This window comes from Capricornis sumatraensis, chromosome 3 (assembly GCF_032405125.1).
Source record: "Capricornis sumatraensis isolate serow.1 chromosome 3, serow.2, whole genome shotgun sequence".
NCBI lineage: Eukaryota > Metazoa > Chordata > Mammalia > Artiodactyla > Bovidae > Capricornis > Capricornis sumatraensis.
Genome location: NC_091071.1, coordinates 142,487,063 through 142,503,238, shown reverse-complemented (window position 1 = coordinate 142,503,238; position 16,176 = coordinate 142,487,063). Strand labels below are relative to the sequence as shown.

At 39.3% G+C, this 16,176-nt stretch overlaps 1 protein-coding gene across 1 annotated transcript in view; it reads left to right on the top strand.

Moving 5' to 3' along the window:
- The window catches only part of ACADL (acyl-CoA dehydrogenase long chain), a 43,983-nt gene that overhangs the window by 16,638 nt on the left and 11,169 nt on the right, over positions 1 to 16,176 (top strand). The window contains exons 6-8 of the mRNA XM_068967901.1: positions 3,587 to 3,751; positions 4,399 to 4,500; positions 5,186 to 5,299. Coding sequence (XP_068824002.1) covers positions 3,587 to 3,751; positions 4,399 to 4,500; positions 5,186 to 5,299 — 381 coding nt within the window. The remainder of the gene's footprint in view (positions 1 to 3,586; positions 3,752 to 4,398; positions 4,501 to 5,185; positions 5,300 to 16,176) is intronic.

Below are 16,176 nucleotides of genomic sequence, written 5' to 3'. Positions count from 1 at the left end.
GAACCACCCAGGAAAATACCTGAGATTTTCAAAAAAACTATTAGACATAGTAAAAAATTTAAAGGAAGCAGAAGTAAAGGAGCAAGTAAGTAAATATATTACGTCAATAAAATGGCTTAATATATACCTACTAAAGCATCAATACAAACTTTTTAATTGTATAAGAAAATAATTGTATTAAGTGAAAAGATCATATAAACATTTAAATGAAATGCTCAGCTGGTAAAGAATCCACCTGCAATGTGGGAGACCTGGGTTTGATCCCTGGGTTGGGAAGATCCCCTGGAGAAGGGAAAGGCTACCCACTCCAGTATTCTGGCCTAGAGAAATCCATGGATTGTATGGTCTGTGGGGTTGCAAAGAGTCAGACATGACTGAGTGACTTTCACTTCATGCGTATAAAATGTAAATATAGAATAATTTCAACTATATTAAAAGAAAAAGATCAGAAAGGAGTTTCTCAATGACATTTGTATGATGGCTTCATGGAGGATTTTTTTTCCCTTTTTCTTTGTAATACTGTATACTATCTACATCTGTAAAGAATGTTTGTTATAGGCATTCAATACCAAACAAAAAATAAATGATGCCCTCACTAGGGATAATCTCAGCCCCATAAAAAGTTTTGACTGTTTTAATTAAGAAAGAAGTCAAAGTGATCTCATACAAAGAGAATTCTCTTGTAATTTTATTAGAAAACAGGATCAGTCATGGTGGAAATGCTCACATTTTAAGTATTAGTAATATAAAAATAACAAACACTGGTTCAGAAATTCAACTGGTAACTGCATAGATGGTCTTTATTATTTAGACAGGTAGGAAATTGAGAGACCTAAATGGCTTTTGAGCAAGGGAGTGGTATACTGGAGAAACACTGTATAAAAAAAAAAATATGTTTACCATGATGTGCACAATTTTTTTTGAGGAGTATGTTTTTCTCACTTTTTGAGCAAACATCCTTGAAGGCCTTCTACATGCCAAACCTTGTTCTAAACATTGAAGATACGTGCATAGAAAAGAGTTCCCACCCTCAAGGAACTACTAGAGATGTTGAGAGTTTTTAACTGTTATGTCACTTACAACTATGCCATCACCAGTGCTTTCATTTGCTGTCATGCATGTACATAGCACTAACATCACTCCCATCTCCCATTATTGCTTAGTATCAGCACTCTGTATTTTAGAGATGAATCTTCTTATAAGAGGCATGGATGGTAGGTGATGAGAGTAACCAACACCATTTTATGCCTGTCCTGTTTCAAAGGGACAGAGACAGGATTAAATAATTTGTATAGAGTTTGACAGATACTAAGATCACTGCAGATGGTGACTGCAGCCATGAAATTAAAAGACACTTGTTCCTTGGAAGAAAAGCTGTGACTCACCTAGACAGCATATTAAAAAGGAGAGACACTACTTGGATGACAAATGTCTGGAGACTCAAAGCTATGATTTTTCTAGTAATCATGTATGGATGTGTGAGAGTTGTACCATAAAGAAAGCTGTGCACTGAAGAATTTATACTTTTGAATTGTGGTGTTGGAGAAGACTCTTGAGAGTCCCTTGGACTGCAAGGAGATCCAACCAGTCCATCCTAAAGGAAACCAGTCCTGAACATTCATTGGAAGGACTGATGCTGAAGCTGAAACTCCAATACTTTGGCCACCTGATCCAAAGAACTGACTCATTGGAAAAGACCCTGATACTGGGAAATATTGAAGGCAGGAGGAGAAGGGGATGACAGAGGATGAGATGACTGGATGGCATTGCCAACTCGATGGACATGAGTTTGAGCAAGCTCTGGGAGATGGTGATGGATAGGGAGGCCTGGCATGCTGCAGTCCATGGTGTCACAAAGAGTTGGACCAGACTGAGCAACTGAACTGAAAGATGGTAAATTTAGGATGTATGGAGCAGTTAATCCAGTATGGGGAATTTGGCAGATTTTTTGTAGGAGGTGATGTCTGAACTTAGTCCAGGAAGAGTAGAATTCATTGTAGCAGAGTTGGAAAAGGGCCTCTCAAGTAGAGGAAACAAGATTTCCAAAGACCCATAGGTAAAAATGACCTCAGAACATTGGGGACAGCAAGTCATGCAGTAGATCTCATCTAAAACAAAGGAATGAGGAGAAAGTGGGATAAGAGATAAGGCTGGACTGGTAAGCTAGTGCCACTATGTGATGAACCTTGCTAAAAAAAAAAAAAAAAAAACCTGAAAAAGTGTTGAAATAGATTAGAAAGAATTGTATGTCAAATTGAATATTATGTAGGATAATAACATGATTTATTGACCATTCACTGACATTAGAAAGGGGGCTTCCCCAGTGGCACAGTGGAAAAGAACCTGCCTGCCAATGCAGGAGACCTGGGTTCAGTCTCTGGGTTGAGAAGATCCCCTGGAGGAGGAAATGGCAACTCACTCCAGAATTTTGCCTGGAAAATTCCGTGGACAGAGGAGTCTGGTAGGCTACAACCCTTGGGGTCACAGAGTCTGACACAACTAAGTGCACATGTACACCGTACCCTGTCATGGGGAAAAACAGATTGATACTCCGGATTAAAGAGGAGTAGAGGTAGAAAGATGTTCCTTGAATTATCAGATGGAACTGTCAGAAGCAGGTGGATATTCAGGTCTGGAACCTAGCAAGAAATTCGGCTTAGATAAAGATTTGGAGTCATCAGCCTATGGCTAGCAACTGAAGCCGTGGAAGCTGCTGAGAGGACCAAGGAAAGATACAGAATGAGGAGGCAGTTGTTCATATTTACTTTGTGTGTATTTGTCTTCTGGATATATATTTGATAAACTAATATCTTATTGAGTTTGTTGTTTTATCGCTCCTTAATCAGTCCATGGACTCTACAGTCCATGGAATTCTTCAGGCCAGAATACTGGAGTGGGTAGCCATTCCCTTCTCCAGGGGAAATTCCCAACCCAGGGATCGAACCCAGGTCTGCCACATTGCAGGTAGATTCTTTACCAGCTAAGCCATCAGGGAAGCCCAAGAAGACTGGAGTGGGTAGCCTGTCCCTCCTCCAGCGGATCTTCCCAACTCAGGAATCGAACCAGGGTCTCCTGCATTGCAGGCAGATTCTTTACCAGCTGAGCTGCCAGGGAAGCCCTCCTTAATCAGTACCTTTCTTATTTAGGCCATCTATCATGAAATCAAAAACTGTGCCTTTTCAAAAACTGATAAATCTGAAAGTGCAAATACTTCAATAGTATCATACCATTCAGAGTAGAGTCCATTTTCTCATCTGAAGCTTCTTTCTAAAATACAGTGTATCATTTTTATAGATAATTTTGTTTTAATTTAAATAGAACATAATCATTCATTCTTATTGTTATTTACAATATTGATAGTGGGAAGAAAATGTATAGAATTCATTCTTTGAAACATTGAATAATTTCCCCTCATGTAATTGCCTCATGTATGAATAATCAACACTGCAACTATTTGGAGAGGTTACAGAGAGAGGTATAAACATGTTTTGTTTGGTTTAGTTTTCTCAAATGTTTTTGCCCAGTCTTGACTTACACATGGACCTGAGTTATTGTGGAGCATCACAGAATACTTGGGGTTTTGCAGGTATTTGTCACTAATGGGTGGCTGTGTGACACTGTGATCGTCGTAGCAGTCACAAATCGAGAGGCTCACTCTCCTGCCCATGGCATTAGCCTTTTTCTGGTGGAAAATGGAATGAAAGGATTTATCAAGGGACGAAAGCTAGATAAAATTGGACTAAAAGCCCAGGTAAGTCATAATACAAATTTGTTTTCATAATATAAATCATTTATAATATAAATATATTGTTTATATACAACTGAGTTTACTCAGTTATGCTTTATATATAGAACTACGTATAGCACAATCATACCTTTCTTCCTATGCTGGGTTCTTAAAATATGCTTTTTCAGAAATGATTGTGGAAATTTATTCCACTGTTTATGCAACTGTTGTCAGCAGTAGAAGTGAATTAGGATATTTTGAAAATCTGCTTTAGAATATTAACTGCCTAATAGTACTATTTTTGAAATTGAATTATGAAATAACAGGAAATATTTTTTCCTACTACTTGGTAATTATTTAGTAATTTTTTTGTTACCAAAAAGAAAAACATGTTTTACTTGATATGCACTAGAAGTCCTTAGTGCTCAATATCTACAGAACAGAACAGTATTAGAACTAGAATGACAGTGTATCACAGTGGGAAAGCCACTTTTGGAATCAGATAGACCTCGATTTGAATCCCAGGTTTACCGCTTACTAATTCTGATCATTAACAACTTCATCTTGTCTGCCAATATGTTTTGTTTTCTGAATGGCAATACTAATCACCTCATCAGGTTCTTGGGAGATTTAAATGAGGTAATTCTGTACTCAATCGTATGATCCCTTAGGATACTGCAGAACTTTTCTTTGAAGATGTACGGTTGCCAGCAGGTGCCCTACTTGGAGAAGAGAATAAAGGTTTCCATTACCTCATGCAAGAGCTTCCACAGGTCAGAAGTATTAAAAGAATGCACCTTTTGATTAGGTGATGGACTGGAATAGAATAATACAGGACTATATCAATCCATGCGTACAAAATTTGTGATGTAGCCAGTCATTTGACTATAACTTGAAGTTGTAAAATATACATATATTTTATATATTATATATATTATTTATTTTTTATGTATTATATATATGCATACAAAGACTGGACGTATGAATAAGAGAACTCAAGGATGTCCAACTAAAGCTTATAAGTGAGTCAGGAAAATAAGATTTTCAGTCGTATGATTCCTTCTTGGAATGATTTTAGTATTTTACCTGCAAGTCAAGAATTTTTAGCTCTCTGTAAGGAAACAGCCAAAATATTTGCCAAGTTCTTTTTTTTAAAATAATACTTAAACACCTTTGGAATTTCTTTTCTCATAAGTAAGTAAAGAGAAGAGGGAAATGAATTACTTATATATATCTGTATAAAGACAGTCATACATAAAGATAAAAGATTTTTTTAAGAGACTCATTATAGATGTTCAAAATAGTTTTATAAATCTTGGTGAGAGTCTTTTCTTATAAAGAGTTAAATAAATTAATCTTTAGGAGTTTTATAAAGATTGTTTATGTGATTTCTTGTCATTTAAATCATATGAAAATCACTTGTGTAATTAGAGTAATTATCTAATTTGGGGACTACAGGAAAGGCTGATAGTTACCGAGATAGCAGTTTCAGCCAGTGAATTCATGTTTGAGGAAACCAGGGACTACGTTAAACAAAGAAAAGCTTTTGGGAAGACAGTTGCAGATTTACAGGTAAGCTTTTCATTGGTATTACGTAGTCTCATTTTCCCTGGCAGCTCAGCTACTAAAGAATCTGCCTGCAATGCAGGAGACCATGGTTCAATTCCTGGGTTGGGAAGATCCGCTGGAGAAGGGATGGGCTACCCACTCCAGTCTTCTTGGGCTTCCCTGGTGGCTCAGTTGGTAAAGAATCCACCTGCAATTTGGCAGACCTGGATTTGATCCCTGGGTTGGGAAGATCTCCTGGAGAAGGGAAAGGCTAGCCACTCCAGTATTTTGACCTAGAGAATCCCGGGCTGTATAGTCCATGGGGTCTCAAAGAGTCAGACATGACTAAGTGACTTTCCCTTTCACATAGTCTCAATTAGCTCATCTGAAATATGTCTCAGCTAAACATGAATGTAGAGTAATTTTCACATAGGTGATGTCAACTGAAAAATATGCACAACTTAAAAGTTGAGAATTCTGTTTTACTTGATGGACAAAGCTGAAGATGTGAGCCCCAAAGACAGCCTCTTAGACAGCTCTGAGGGACTGATCCAAACAGGTAAGGGAGGAACCAGATATATAAGAGTTCTGCAACAAAACTCAGGTAGTTGAAACATCCAAAGATTACAGTTAAAGAGAGTCAGATACTCAAGTTCATGAATTTATTGTTTTTCTCTGCAGGGAAGATGCAAGCGTCTGCACTCATTGAATCACTTCTTTGATATGCGCCTTAACCACCTAGGGCCAGTACCCTCTTCTCCACCCTGATTCCTTTCCAGGTGCACAGTTGAAGGCAGCTGCAGTGGCTGCTGGCTCGATGGCCACAGTATCTTTACCCATATGGCTGGCAATATTTTCCTCCACAATGATACTAGAATCCATGGAAGTGTGTGAAACCACTGAGGGAAGGAGTAGAGATTAAGACAAAAGAGGTTTCTAGGACAGAGTCCTGAGAAAAAAAATATGAGATTTAAAGGCAGAATAGGAAACGAAGAGCCTACAGAGGCAATTGAGAATGGACTGCTAGGAGAGGGCAAGTCAGGCAAGTATTGTCACCAAAGCCAAGAGAAAAGAGGATCCCAAGTGGGCAGGAGCTCCTTAGGGGGAAAATAAGGTGAAGGTCAACGAGTGCCCACTGGACATAATGATACGGAGGTTATTTCATTAGCGTCATTAATGGACTGGTGTAGTGTCAGATTGGTGTTAGACTGGTGTGGTGTCAGACCAGAGTGGATAGAGGAGTGAATGGAAGTGAGGACGTAAAAATGCTGGTGGTTGCCAACTCTTGAGAGAAGGGTTGGTAACTAGGAGGTGAGAAGAGAGGGTGGGGAAGAGAGTGAGGGAAACATTTGGAGACCCTGTGAAATAAATGACAATTCTTAATTTCTGTTATTATTACTAGGATGAGAATGCTAGAGGTTATATTTTAATGCCTAGAGAATGGATTTAGTAAAGAGGGAAAGATTGCAGATATGGAAACCATAATTAACTGTATATGATCTTTGAGAAAGTGTGAGGGTATGGATGCCAAAGTGCATTGAAAGATAGGCTTTCACATACTTGATAGGAAAGGCCTTTCTTCCATTGAAACAGGAAGAAAAGAGGAAAGAAGGAGCAAGGGTCGCTCCTCAGTTCAGTTCAGTCTCTCAGTAAGGTCTGAATCTTTGAAACCCCATGCACTGAAGCACGCCAGCCTTCCCTGTCCATCACCAATTCCCATAGCTTGCTCGAACTCATGTCCATTGAGTTGGTGATGCCATCCAATTATCTCATCCTCTGTTGTCCCCTTCTCCTCTTGCCTTCAGTCTTTCCCAAAATCAGGGTCTTTTCTAATAAGTCAGTTCTTCTCATAAAGTGGCCAAAGTACTAGAGTTTCAGCTTCAGCACCAGTCCTTCCAATGAATATTGAGGATTAATTTCCTTTAGGATAGACTGGTTTGGTCTCCTTGCAGTCCAAGGGACTCTCAAGAGTCTTCTCCAATAGTTCAGTTCAGTTCAGTCATTCAGTTGTGTCCGACTGCTTGTGACCCCAAGGACTACAGCACACCAGGCCTCCTTGTCCATCACTAACTCCGGGAGTTTGCTCAAACTCATGTCCATTGAGTTGGTGATGCCATCCAACCATCTCATCCTCTGTCATCCCTGTCTCCTCCCACCTTCAATCTTTCCCAGCATCAGGGTCTTTTCAAATGAATCAGTTCCTCACATCCAGTGACCAAAGTATTGAGTTTCAGCTTCAGCATCAATCCTTCCAATGAATGTTCAGGACTGATTTCCTTTAGGATGGACTGGTTGGATCTCCTTGCAGTCCAAGGGACTCTCAAGAGTCTTCTCCAACACCACAGTTCAAAAGCATCAATTCTTCTGCACTCAGCTTTCTTTATAGCCCAACTCACACATCCATACATGACCACTGGAAAAACCATAGCTTTGACTAGATGGACCTTGTTGGCAAAGTAATGTCTCTGCTTTTTAATATGCTATGATGGTCATAGCTTTCCTTCCAAAGAGTAAGCATCTTTTAATTTCATGGCTGCAATCACCATCTGCAGTGATTTTGGAGGCCCCCTCCCAAAATTAAGTCAGTCACTGTTTCCACTGTTTCCCCATCTATTTGCCATGAAGTGATGGGACCAGATGCCATGATCTTCATTTTCTGAATGTTGAGCTTTAAGCCAACTTTTTCACTCTCCTCTTTCACTTTCATCAAGAGGCTTTTTGTGTCTTCTTCACTTTCTGCCATAAGGGTGGTGTCATCTGCATATCTGAGGTTATTGATACTTCTCCCAGCAATCTTGATTCCAGTTTGTGCTTCATCCAGCCCAGCGTTTCTCATGATGTAAGTTAAATAAGCAGGGTGACAATATACAGCCTTGATGTACTCTTTTCCCGATTTGGAACTAGTCTGTTACTTCCTGTCCTGCATACAGATTTCTCAGGAGGCAGGTCAGGTGGTCTGGTATTCCTATCTCTTTAAGAATTTTCTACAGTTTGTTGTCATCCACACAATTAAAGGCTTTGATGTAGTCAGTAAAGCAAAAGTAGATGTTTTTCTGGAGCTCTCTTACTTTTACGATGATCTAACGGATGTTGGCAATTTGATCTCTGGTTCCTCTGCCTTTTCTAAAACCAGCTTGAACATCTGGAAGTTCACGGTTTACGTACTGCTGAAGCCTGGCTTGGAGAATTTTGAGCATTACTTTGCTAGCGTCTGAGATGAGTGCAGTTGTGTGGTAGTTCGAGCATTCTTTGGCGTTGCCTTTCTTTGGGATTGGAATGAACACTGACCTTTTCCAGTCCTGTGGCCACTGCTGAGTTTCCCGCATTTGCTGGCGTACTGAGTGCAGCACTTTCACAGCATCATCTTTCAGGATTTGAAATAGCTCAACTGGAATTCCATCACCTCCACTAGCTTTGTTCATAGTGATGCTTTCTAAGGCCCACTTGACTTCACATTCCAGGATATCTGGCTCTAGGTGAGTGACCACATCATTTTGATGATCTGGGCCGTGAAGATCTTTTTTGTACAGTTCTTCTGTGTATTCTTGTCACCTGTTCTTAATATCTTCTGCTTCTGTCAGGTCCATACCATTTCTGTCCTTTATTGAGCCCATCTTTGCATGAAATGTTCCCTTGGTATCTCTAATTTTCTTGAAGAGATCTCTAGTCTTTCCCATTCTATTGTTTTCCTCTATTTCTTTGCATTGATCACTGAGGAAGGCTTTCTTATCTCTCCTTGCTATTTTTTGGAACTCTGCATTCAGATGGGAATATCTTTCCCTTTCTCCTTTACCTTTTGCTTCTCTACTTTTCACAGCTATTTGTAAGGCCTTCTCTAATATTCTTGAAGAGATCTCTAGTCTCTCCCATTCTAGTGTTTGCAAAAGCTGTCTTCAGAAGACTTCCATGTCTTTATATATTGATAGGGAAATAAGAAATGTGAGTGAAAAGGGATGGAAGTAGGAAGGTTTGAAATCCTTTCTTTGGAGTGAGAGATTGAACACTAGGGACACTTACAGTAAGCTTTCTGGCAGTATTAAGGACCCAGATGAGGTTAGTGATCATGCATTTATAGCAGAATCTTCTGCTTTTTTGTGTATTAGCTTTACTGCAAGGGTTTTGCTTCTTCCTGGCTTTTGCCAAGGAGTTTAAGGTATTTTCAGAATAACTCAGAATATGGTGACCATAATCACTAAAATGTCAATCAAATTTTAAACCCTCTAATTTCTTCTTAAATGAAGAACAACTTATAAATAATGCAATCAACAAAAATCTTGCAGTTGGAAATCTAATTGCAAAGTTCTAAGTGCAGTGTCTTGCCTGAAACGCGTTGCAAAGGGAAAAGGAAAGATGAAGTACTTTGCTAAGTTTCCAGCACAGAGTTATATGAAGTTAAATTCAAGTGTGATTTAAATCCTAGTACAACTCCTTAAGTCTTTGTGGTCTAGGCAAGTTGTATCATCTCTCTCAGAAGTACTTTCTTCTTGGTAAGATGTGAGTAATATGAGTAGGTACCTTATCGAGTTGTTATGAAGATAATACCCATAAAGGGCTTAGAATATTGCCTGGCAATGCAAGCTTTCACTAAAGTTAGCTACTCCAGTTGACCCATGAATGGCACAGATTTGAATGGCATAGGTCCATTTACATGTGGATTTTTTTCAGTAAATACATTGGAAAATTTTCTGAAGATTTTAAGACAACTTAAATAGTGCAGATGAACTGTGTAACTGAGAAATATGAAAAAAATAAGAAAATGTATATCATGAATGCATAAAATGTGTAGATACTTGTCTATTTTATCATTTACTACCATAAAGTATATACAAATTTATTATAAAAAGTTAAATTTATCAAAATTTATACACACACAGGATGCCATTGATTACACTAGGCTACCATAAAGTAATCATACTGCTGTTTCTTTGTTATCAGCACACCAGTCATTTTACCTGTAAATTTCTTTTTCATGTAATCTTTTCATTTTGAGAAACATTGATATGCACTATTTGTTTCACTGAACAAATATGTATTTATTGCCTTCTGAAGGTTGTATGCTCAAATGTAATTTAATAGACATGACTCTGGAAATACTGTAAGCTCCTAGCAACACAAAGAGAGTGATACTACTTGTTATCACTCTTTCACTTTCCCAGATGTATCCAAAGTGGAATAGTATCATTTACTTCTCAAAGTCAACCACTGCCCCTTTCACATCAAAATTGTTTATATATGTATATCTATGGCTGATTCATGTTGAAGTCTGACAGAAAACAACAAAATTCTGTAAAGCAATTATCCTTCAATTAAAAAATAATTTTAAAAATGCTTTTGCCTTTAGCCCTATTCTGGGTACTATAAAAAGTGAATCAAATAGACATATTTTCCATCCCCTTGGAAATCTACACTTCCTATGTTTATGAATTTCATATTAAACTACAACAAAAATGACAGTAGTAGTACCCAGATTGTCTGTAGACTTCAGAATGTTAAATATTAGATCCCCTGGAGAAGGAAATGGTGACCCACTCCAGTATTCTTGCCTGGAAAATCCCATGGACAGAGAAGCCTGGTAGGTTACAGTCCATTGGGTCACAAAGAGTCGGACACGACTGAGCGACTTCACTTTCACTTTCAACCATGAAAAATATAGAAAATTGGTATAATATTTTCCATTGGGAGAAAAAGATTCTTCTAAAATATTTACTTATTTAATAACATATATGTGCATATGTGTAGATATATATGTATGTATTTTGATAGCAAAAAGATAACAGTCCTTTTCAAAGCAAGTGCCATTTTATTGTTGCCTGCTTTCAATGGTAGTTTACTCAAATTTCACTAGGTGGCAGTACCATTCTGCTTCTACAGGTATCTACAGCATTGGTAAGAGCAGTATTGTTTTCCAAGTAGATGTGTGGTTCTGAGATTTCTGAGATATTTCTTCTGATCTTGTTTTATATAAATAAGTACCTTTGAATAATATTTTCATACTCAATCTAGATATGTATTCAGAGAAGAATGAATAATATGTGCTTATGCGTGCATGCTGAGTTGCTTCAGTCAGGTCTGTTTGCAACTCCGTGGACTGTAGCCCACCAGGCTCCTCTGTCCATGGGATTCTCCAGGCAAGAATACAGGAGTGGGTTGCCATGCCCTTCTCCAGAGGATCATCCCTGCCCGGGGATCGCACCTGTGTCTCTTATGTCTTCTGCATTGGCAGGCAGGTTCTTTACCATTATGGTTCCAATATTAAATTGAAATAGTAGACCTTCGAATGTTGTATGTGGCCAAATGCCACTTTTATGACCATATAAAAATTCAGTTTCCTGATACTTGTTATCCTAGAATTTTGAACATTTGGGGCCTTTCTGACTACTTGGACACATTTTACAAGATTTACTTTCTTTTTAGACTGGAGATCTACCATACTTAAGTTGCAGTAGTTACAGGATTTTCCTTTTATCCCATCCATAGTCTCCAAAGTTGCTGTCCAGTCTTATGATTATCCATGGAATGGACAATAAAATAGTAAAATTCAGATATTAAATAATGTGTGTCATTGATTGATGTTCTCTGTATGCCAGGCGCTGTGCTAAATGATTGTCTCTCCTTTTTTCTTAGCAACTGCATATAATAAATATTACATTTATCCTTATTTTATAGAAAAAGATATTGAAGCATGGAGAGGTTTAGTTATATGCTCAAGATTTCATAAGTATTCTAGCCCTGGAACCTACACTCTAGGTTTAGGTTCCAGAGCTAGTTTTACTGCCTCTAGTAAAACTCATTCACTGGTTTTATTACCCAGAAATCCAAAGTAGATAGACTCTTTCTTTTCCCACCTCTTTCACCCATGGACAGTGAAGTGAAAAATCAGTGTTCTTTCCTGCTGCTGCTGCTAAGTCACTTCAGTCATGTCCAACTATGTGACCCCATAGACGGCAGCCCACCAGGCTCCACCGTCCCTGGGATTCTCCAGGCAAGAACACTGGAGTGGGTTGCCATTTCCTTCTCCAATGCAAGAAAGTGAAAAGTGAAAGTGAAGTCACTCTGTTGTGTCCGACTCTTCGCGACCCCATGGATTGCAGCCGACCAGGCTCCTCCGTCCATGGGATTTTCCCGGCAAGAGTACTGGAGTGGGTTGCCAGTGCCTTCTCCCATTCTTTTCTAACACAAGCTTTAGTTATTTCCTTTGTGGTATATGCTCTTCTAAGAGGACAAATTATTAGGGGGGAAAATAGGATAGGTAAAAAATAACACTTCTTCCTTACATTTCTCCAAAAAGGGACTATACAGTTCTTAGACCTTGATTGAGTGTGGGATTGTGTGCATGCGTGCCAAGTCACTTAAGTCATGTCTGACTCTTTGTGACCCTGTGGACTGTAGCCTGCCAGTGTCCTCTGTCCATGGGATTCTCCAGGCAAGAATACTGGAGTGGGTTGCCATGCTGTCCTCCAGGGGATCTTCCCGACCTAGGAATCAAACTCGCATCTCTTAAGTCTCCTGCATGGGCAGGAGGGTTCTTTACCACTGGTGCCACCTGGGAAGCCCAAGTGTGGGGTTAATTAACTGTAAAATCAGATAGTAAGCCTGAATTGTTACAGTTTATCCTTGAGTCACGCTGTTTAAATGAAATACTGGGTTCAGTAACTTCTCCAGAGTGTCTTCCAATTCCATAATTCTGTGTTTTTAAGAATTGTATTATTCAGAACTCAGAAAGAGATGCTATCTGATCCACTTTGCAACTTTAGGGGAAAATGCTAGCTGCAGTAGTATCTATGAGTAACTAGTAGTATATGTTAAAAATACTGCTGTGAGCATGCTGATCATTCACCAAAGGCACCTTGCTAATAACATGTGGTACAATTATTAGCTACCATAATTTCTGAAAGCATGATGCATTGTCTGTAGTGAAGAGCAAAGACCAAGTCTGTTTGGTAACACTCAGCTCAATGCCAAAAATATGTAAATATTTACTCTTTATCCCTGAAGAGTAAATTATGTGCTCTTGCAGGCATTAATTCCTTCAAACCTGTGGACCTGAATGCACTGAAGCAAGAATTTTCTAAATGAGCCCATCCTGATCTGAAATTTAACTTTAGCTTCTGGTAGCTCTTAGCATTTTCATCAGAGCAGCTCTCTTATGAGATATTTGGGGTTAGAGATCTTGATTCTGTTGTAAATGGTGCATAAATTCTTAAATCTGGGCTTCCCTGGTGGCTCAGTGGTAAAGAATCTGCCTGCCAGTGCAGGAGACATGGGTTCAATCCCTGATCCAGAAAGATCCCACATGCCTCGAAGCAACTATGCCCTTGCACCACAACTACTGAGCTAGTGCTCTAGAACCTGCAAGCTGCAACTGTTGAGTCCATATGCCACAACTAGGAAGCCTCCTTGCCAATAGCCCATGCTCTGCAACAGGAGAAGCCACTGCAACAAGAAGCCCGTACACTGCAGCTAGAGAAAAGCCCAGGCAGCAACAAAGACCCAGCCCAGCCAAAAATGAATAAATAAACAACCATTTTAAAAAAATTCTTAAATGTGCCATCTCATGCTGTGGTGGGGGTATGCAAAAGTATATTGAGACTTGTCAGATTCTTCCTTATGTTCCAAAGGAAGTGTCATAGGTAGTGTCATTGATCTTCACCAAGACTAAGCTAAAAATCCCATTTCAGGGATTTTCATGGCATATACACTCATCTGTTTTTAATGTGTAGGAGGGTATTGCTCCACTATTTTGTTTCCTATTCCACTTTTAGATTTTTCTGTGAGTAAATTCGGATGTGTGGGGTGGGAGCGGAAAACTTTGTGCTGACTAAAAGGTAGACATTTGGCTTTGTTAAATATAAATGAATAGAAAAGGAGATTGAAAAAGTAAGGGGAAGTCTGAGAAAGGAAGAAAGTTTTGGTGTAACCTGTCACGTTTTGAATTAAAGGCCAATAAAGGTCCATGTTGTCAAAGCTATGGTTTTTCTATTAGTTATGTACGGATGTGATAGTTGGACCATAAAGAAGGCTGAGCACTGAAGAATTAATGCTTTCAAACTGTGGTGCTTAAGAAGACTCTTGAGAGTCCCTTGGACAGCAAGGAGATCAAAGCAGTCAATTCTAAAGGAAATCAACCCTGAATATTCATTGGAAGGACTAACGCTGAAGCTGAAGCGCCAGTACTTTGGCTACCTGATGCGAAGAGCCAGCTCATTGGAAAAGACCCTGATGCTGGGAAAGATTGAGGGCAGGAAGAGAAGGGGATGACAGAAGTCAGTCCCATTTTCTGTCACTAGACAGGGACGGAGTAAACCCAAGGGAGAAGCAGTCATTTGGGTTCTTCAGCAGCACAGTAGTTATGTTGAGACATGTATGAGGAATCTGTCCTTAAAACGCCTTTAGCTGACATACTGTGAGTTTTGTCTGGTCCCGATTTTCATTATACTCCTTTTCTACTCTTTTCCAAAAATGGAAAGTACTCAAACAGTCTCCACCACAATGATGCTTTGAAGGGTTAGGTTTTACGGTTTGAGATTGTTGCAATGGCAGCAAAGGAGGGTCAGCATCCTCTGCTCCTTGAAGCCTTCCTGGGAGAAGGCTCTCATGGTTTTGAACTAGACATTGTGCCGGTGGGGGGCTTACCTGGTGGCTCAGAGGGTAAAGTGTCTGCCTGGAATGCAGGAGACCTGAGTTCAATCCCTGGGTCAGGAAGATCCCCTGGAGAAGGAAATGGCAACCCACTCCAGTATTCTTGCCTGGAAAATTCCATGGAGGGAGGAGCCTGGTAGGCTATAGTCCATGGGATCGCAAAGAGTCAGACACGACTGAGCAACTTCACTGGTTCACTGGTTCTGGAGGTGGAGTGAATTTATAATTTCTAGTGTGAGTTTCACTGTGTCATCAACTTAGTGCCACTGTCACTGTCTTCCATGCCTTTTATCAGCCTCAGAGAAGATCTCACTCAGGTTCCAAGCAGAATGATCAAAACTCTGTTTCTTTTTTTTTTTTTTTTTTTTTTTTTTTAAATTTTAAAATCTTTAATTCTTACATGTGTTCCCAAACATGAAACCCCCTCCCACCTCCCTCCCCATAACATCTCTGTGGGTGATCACCCACAAAACTCTGTTTCTATTTGAATTTCCACAGGAACAATAAAATCAGGAATACAAGAAAATTGGATTGAAGTTAGAGCCATCAAGAATAGTTGACGTTGGTCTAGATAGAATGATTAGAATATTAGAAGGATTAGAATGCTGTTAGTTGCCTATGGCCAACAGGAGGAGGTAAATAGGTATGTTGACATTGACAGTTCCAGACCATGCAGTTCAAGTTAAGGATCATGCAAGCTACTGAGAAAGGTAAGAGGGAGAGTGAGGAAAGGTGGCAGAGGTTAGGAAGGTACTGGACTTTGATGTCTCGAGTGTTCTGATTCTATTACTCTTCTATTGCATTCTGCAGATATAGATTAAATATTTTGCAGTATGGATGGAGGTTTGTAACATTGTACAGGAGGCGGTGACTAAAATCATCCCAAAGAAATAGAAATGCAATAAGACAAAATGGTTGTCTGAGGAAGCCTTACAAATAGCTGAGAAAAGAAGAGAAGCTAAAGGCAAAGGAGAAAGGGAAAGATATAGCCATCTGAATGCAGAGTTCCAAAAAATAACAAGGAGAGATAAGAAAGCCTTTTTAAGTGAACAATGCAGAGAAATAGAGGAAAACAATAGAATGGGAAAGACTAGAGATCTCTTTAAGAAAGTTAGAGATACAAAGGAAATATTTCATGCAAAGATGGGCACAGTAAAGGATGGAAACGGTAAGAACCTAACAGAAGCAGAAGAGATTAAGGAGAGGTGGCAAGAAGATACAGAAGACCTGTACAAAAGAGGTCTTAATGACCTGGATAACCA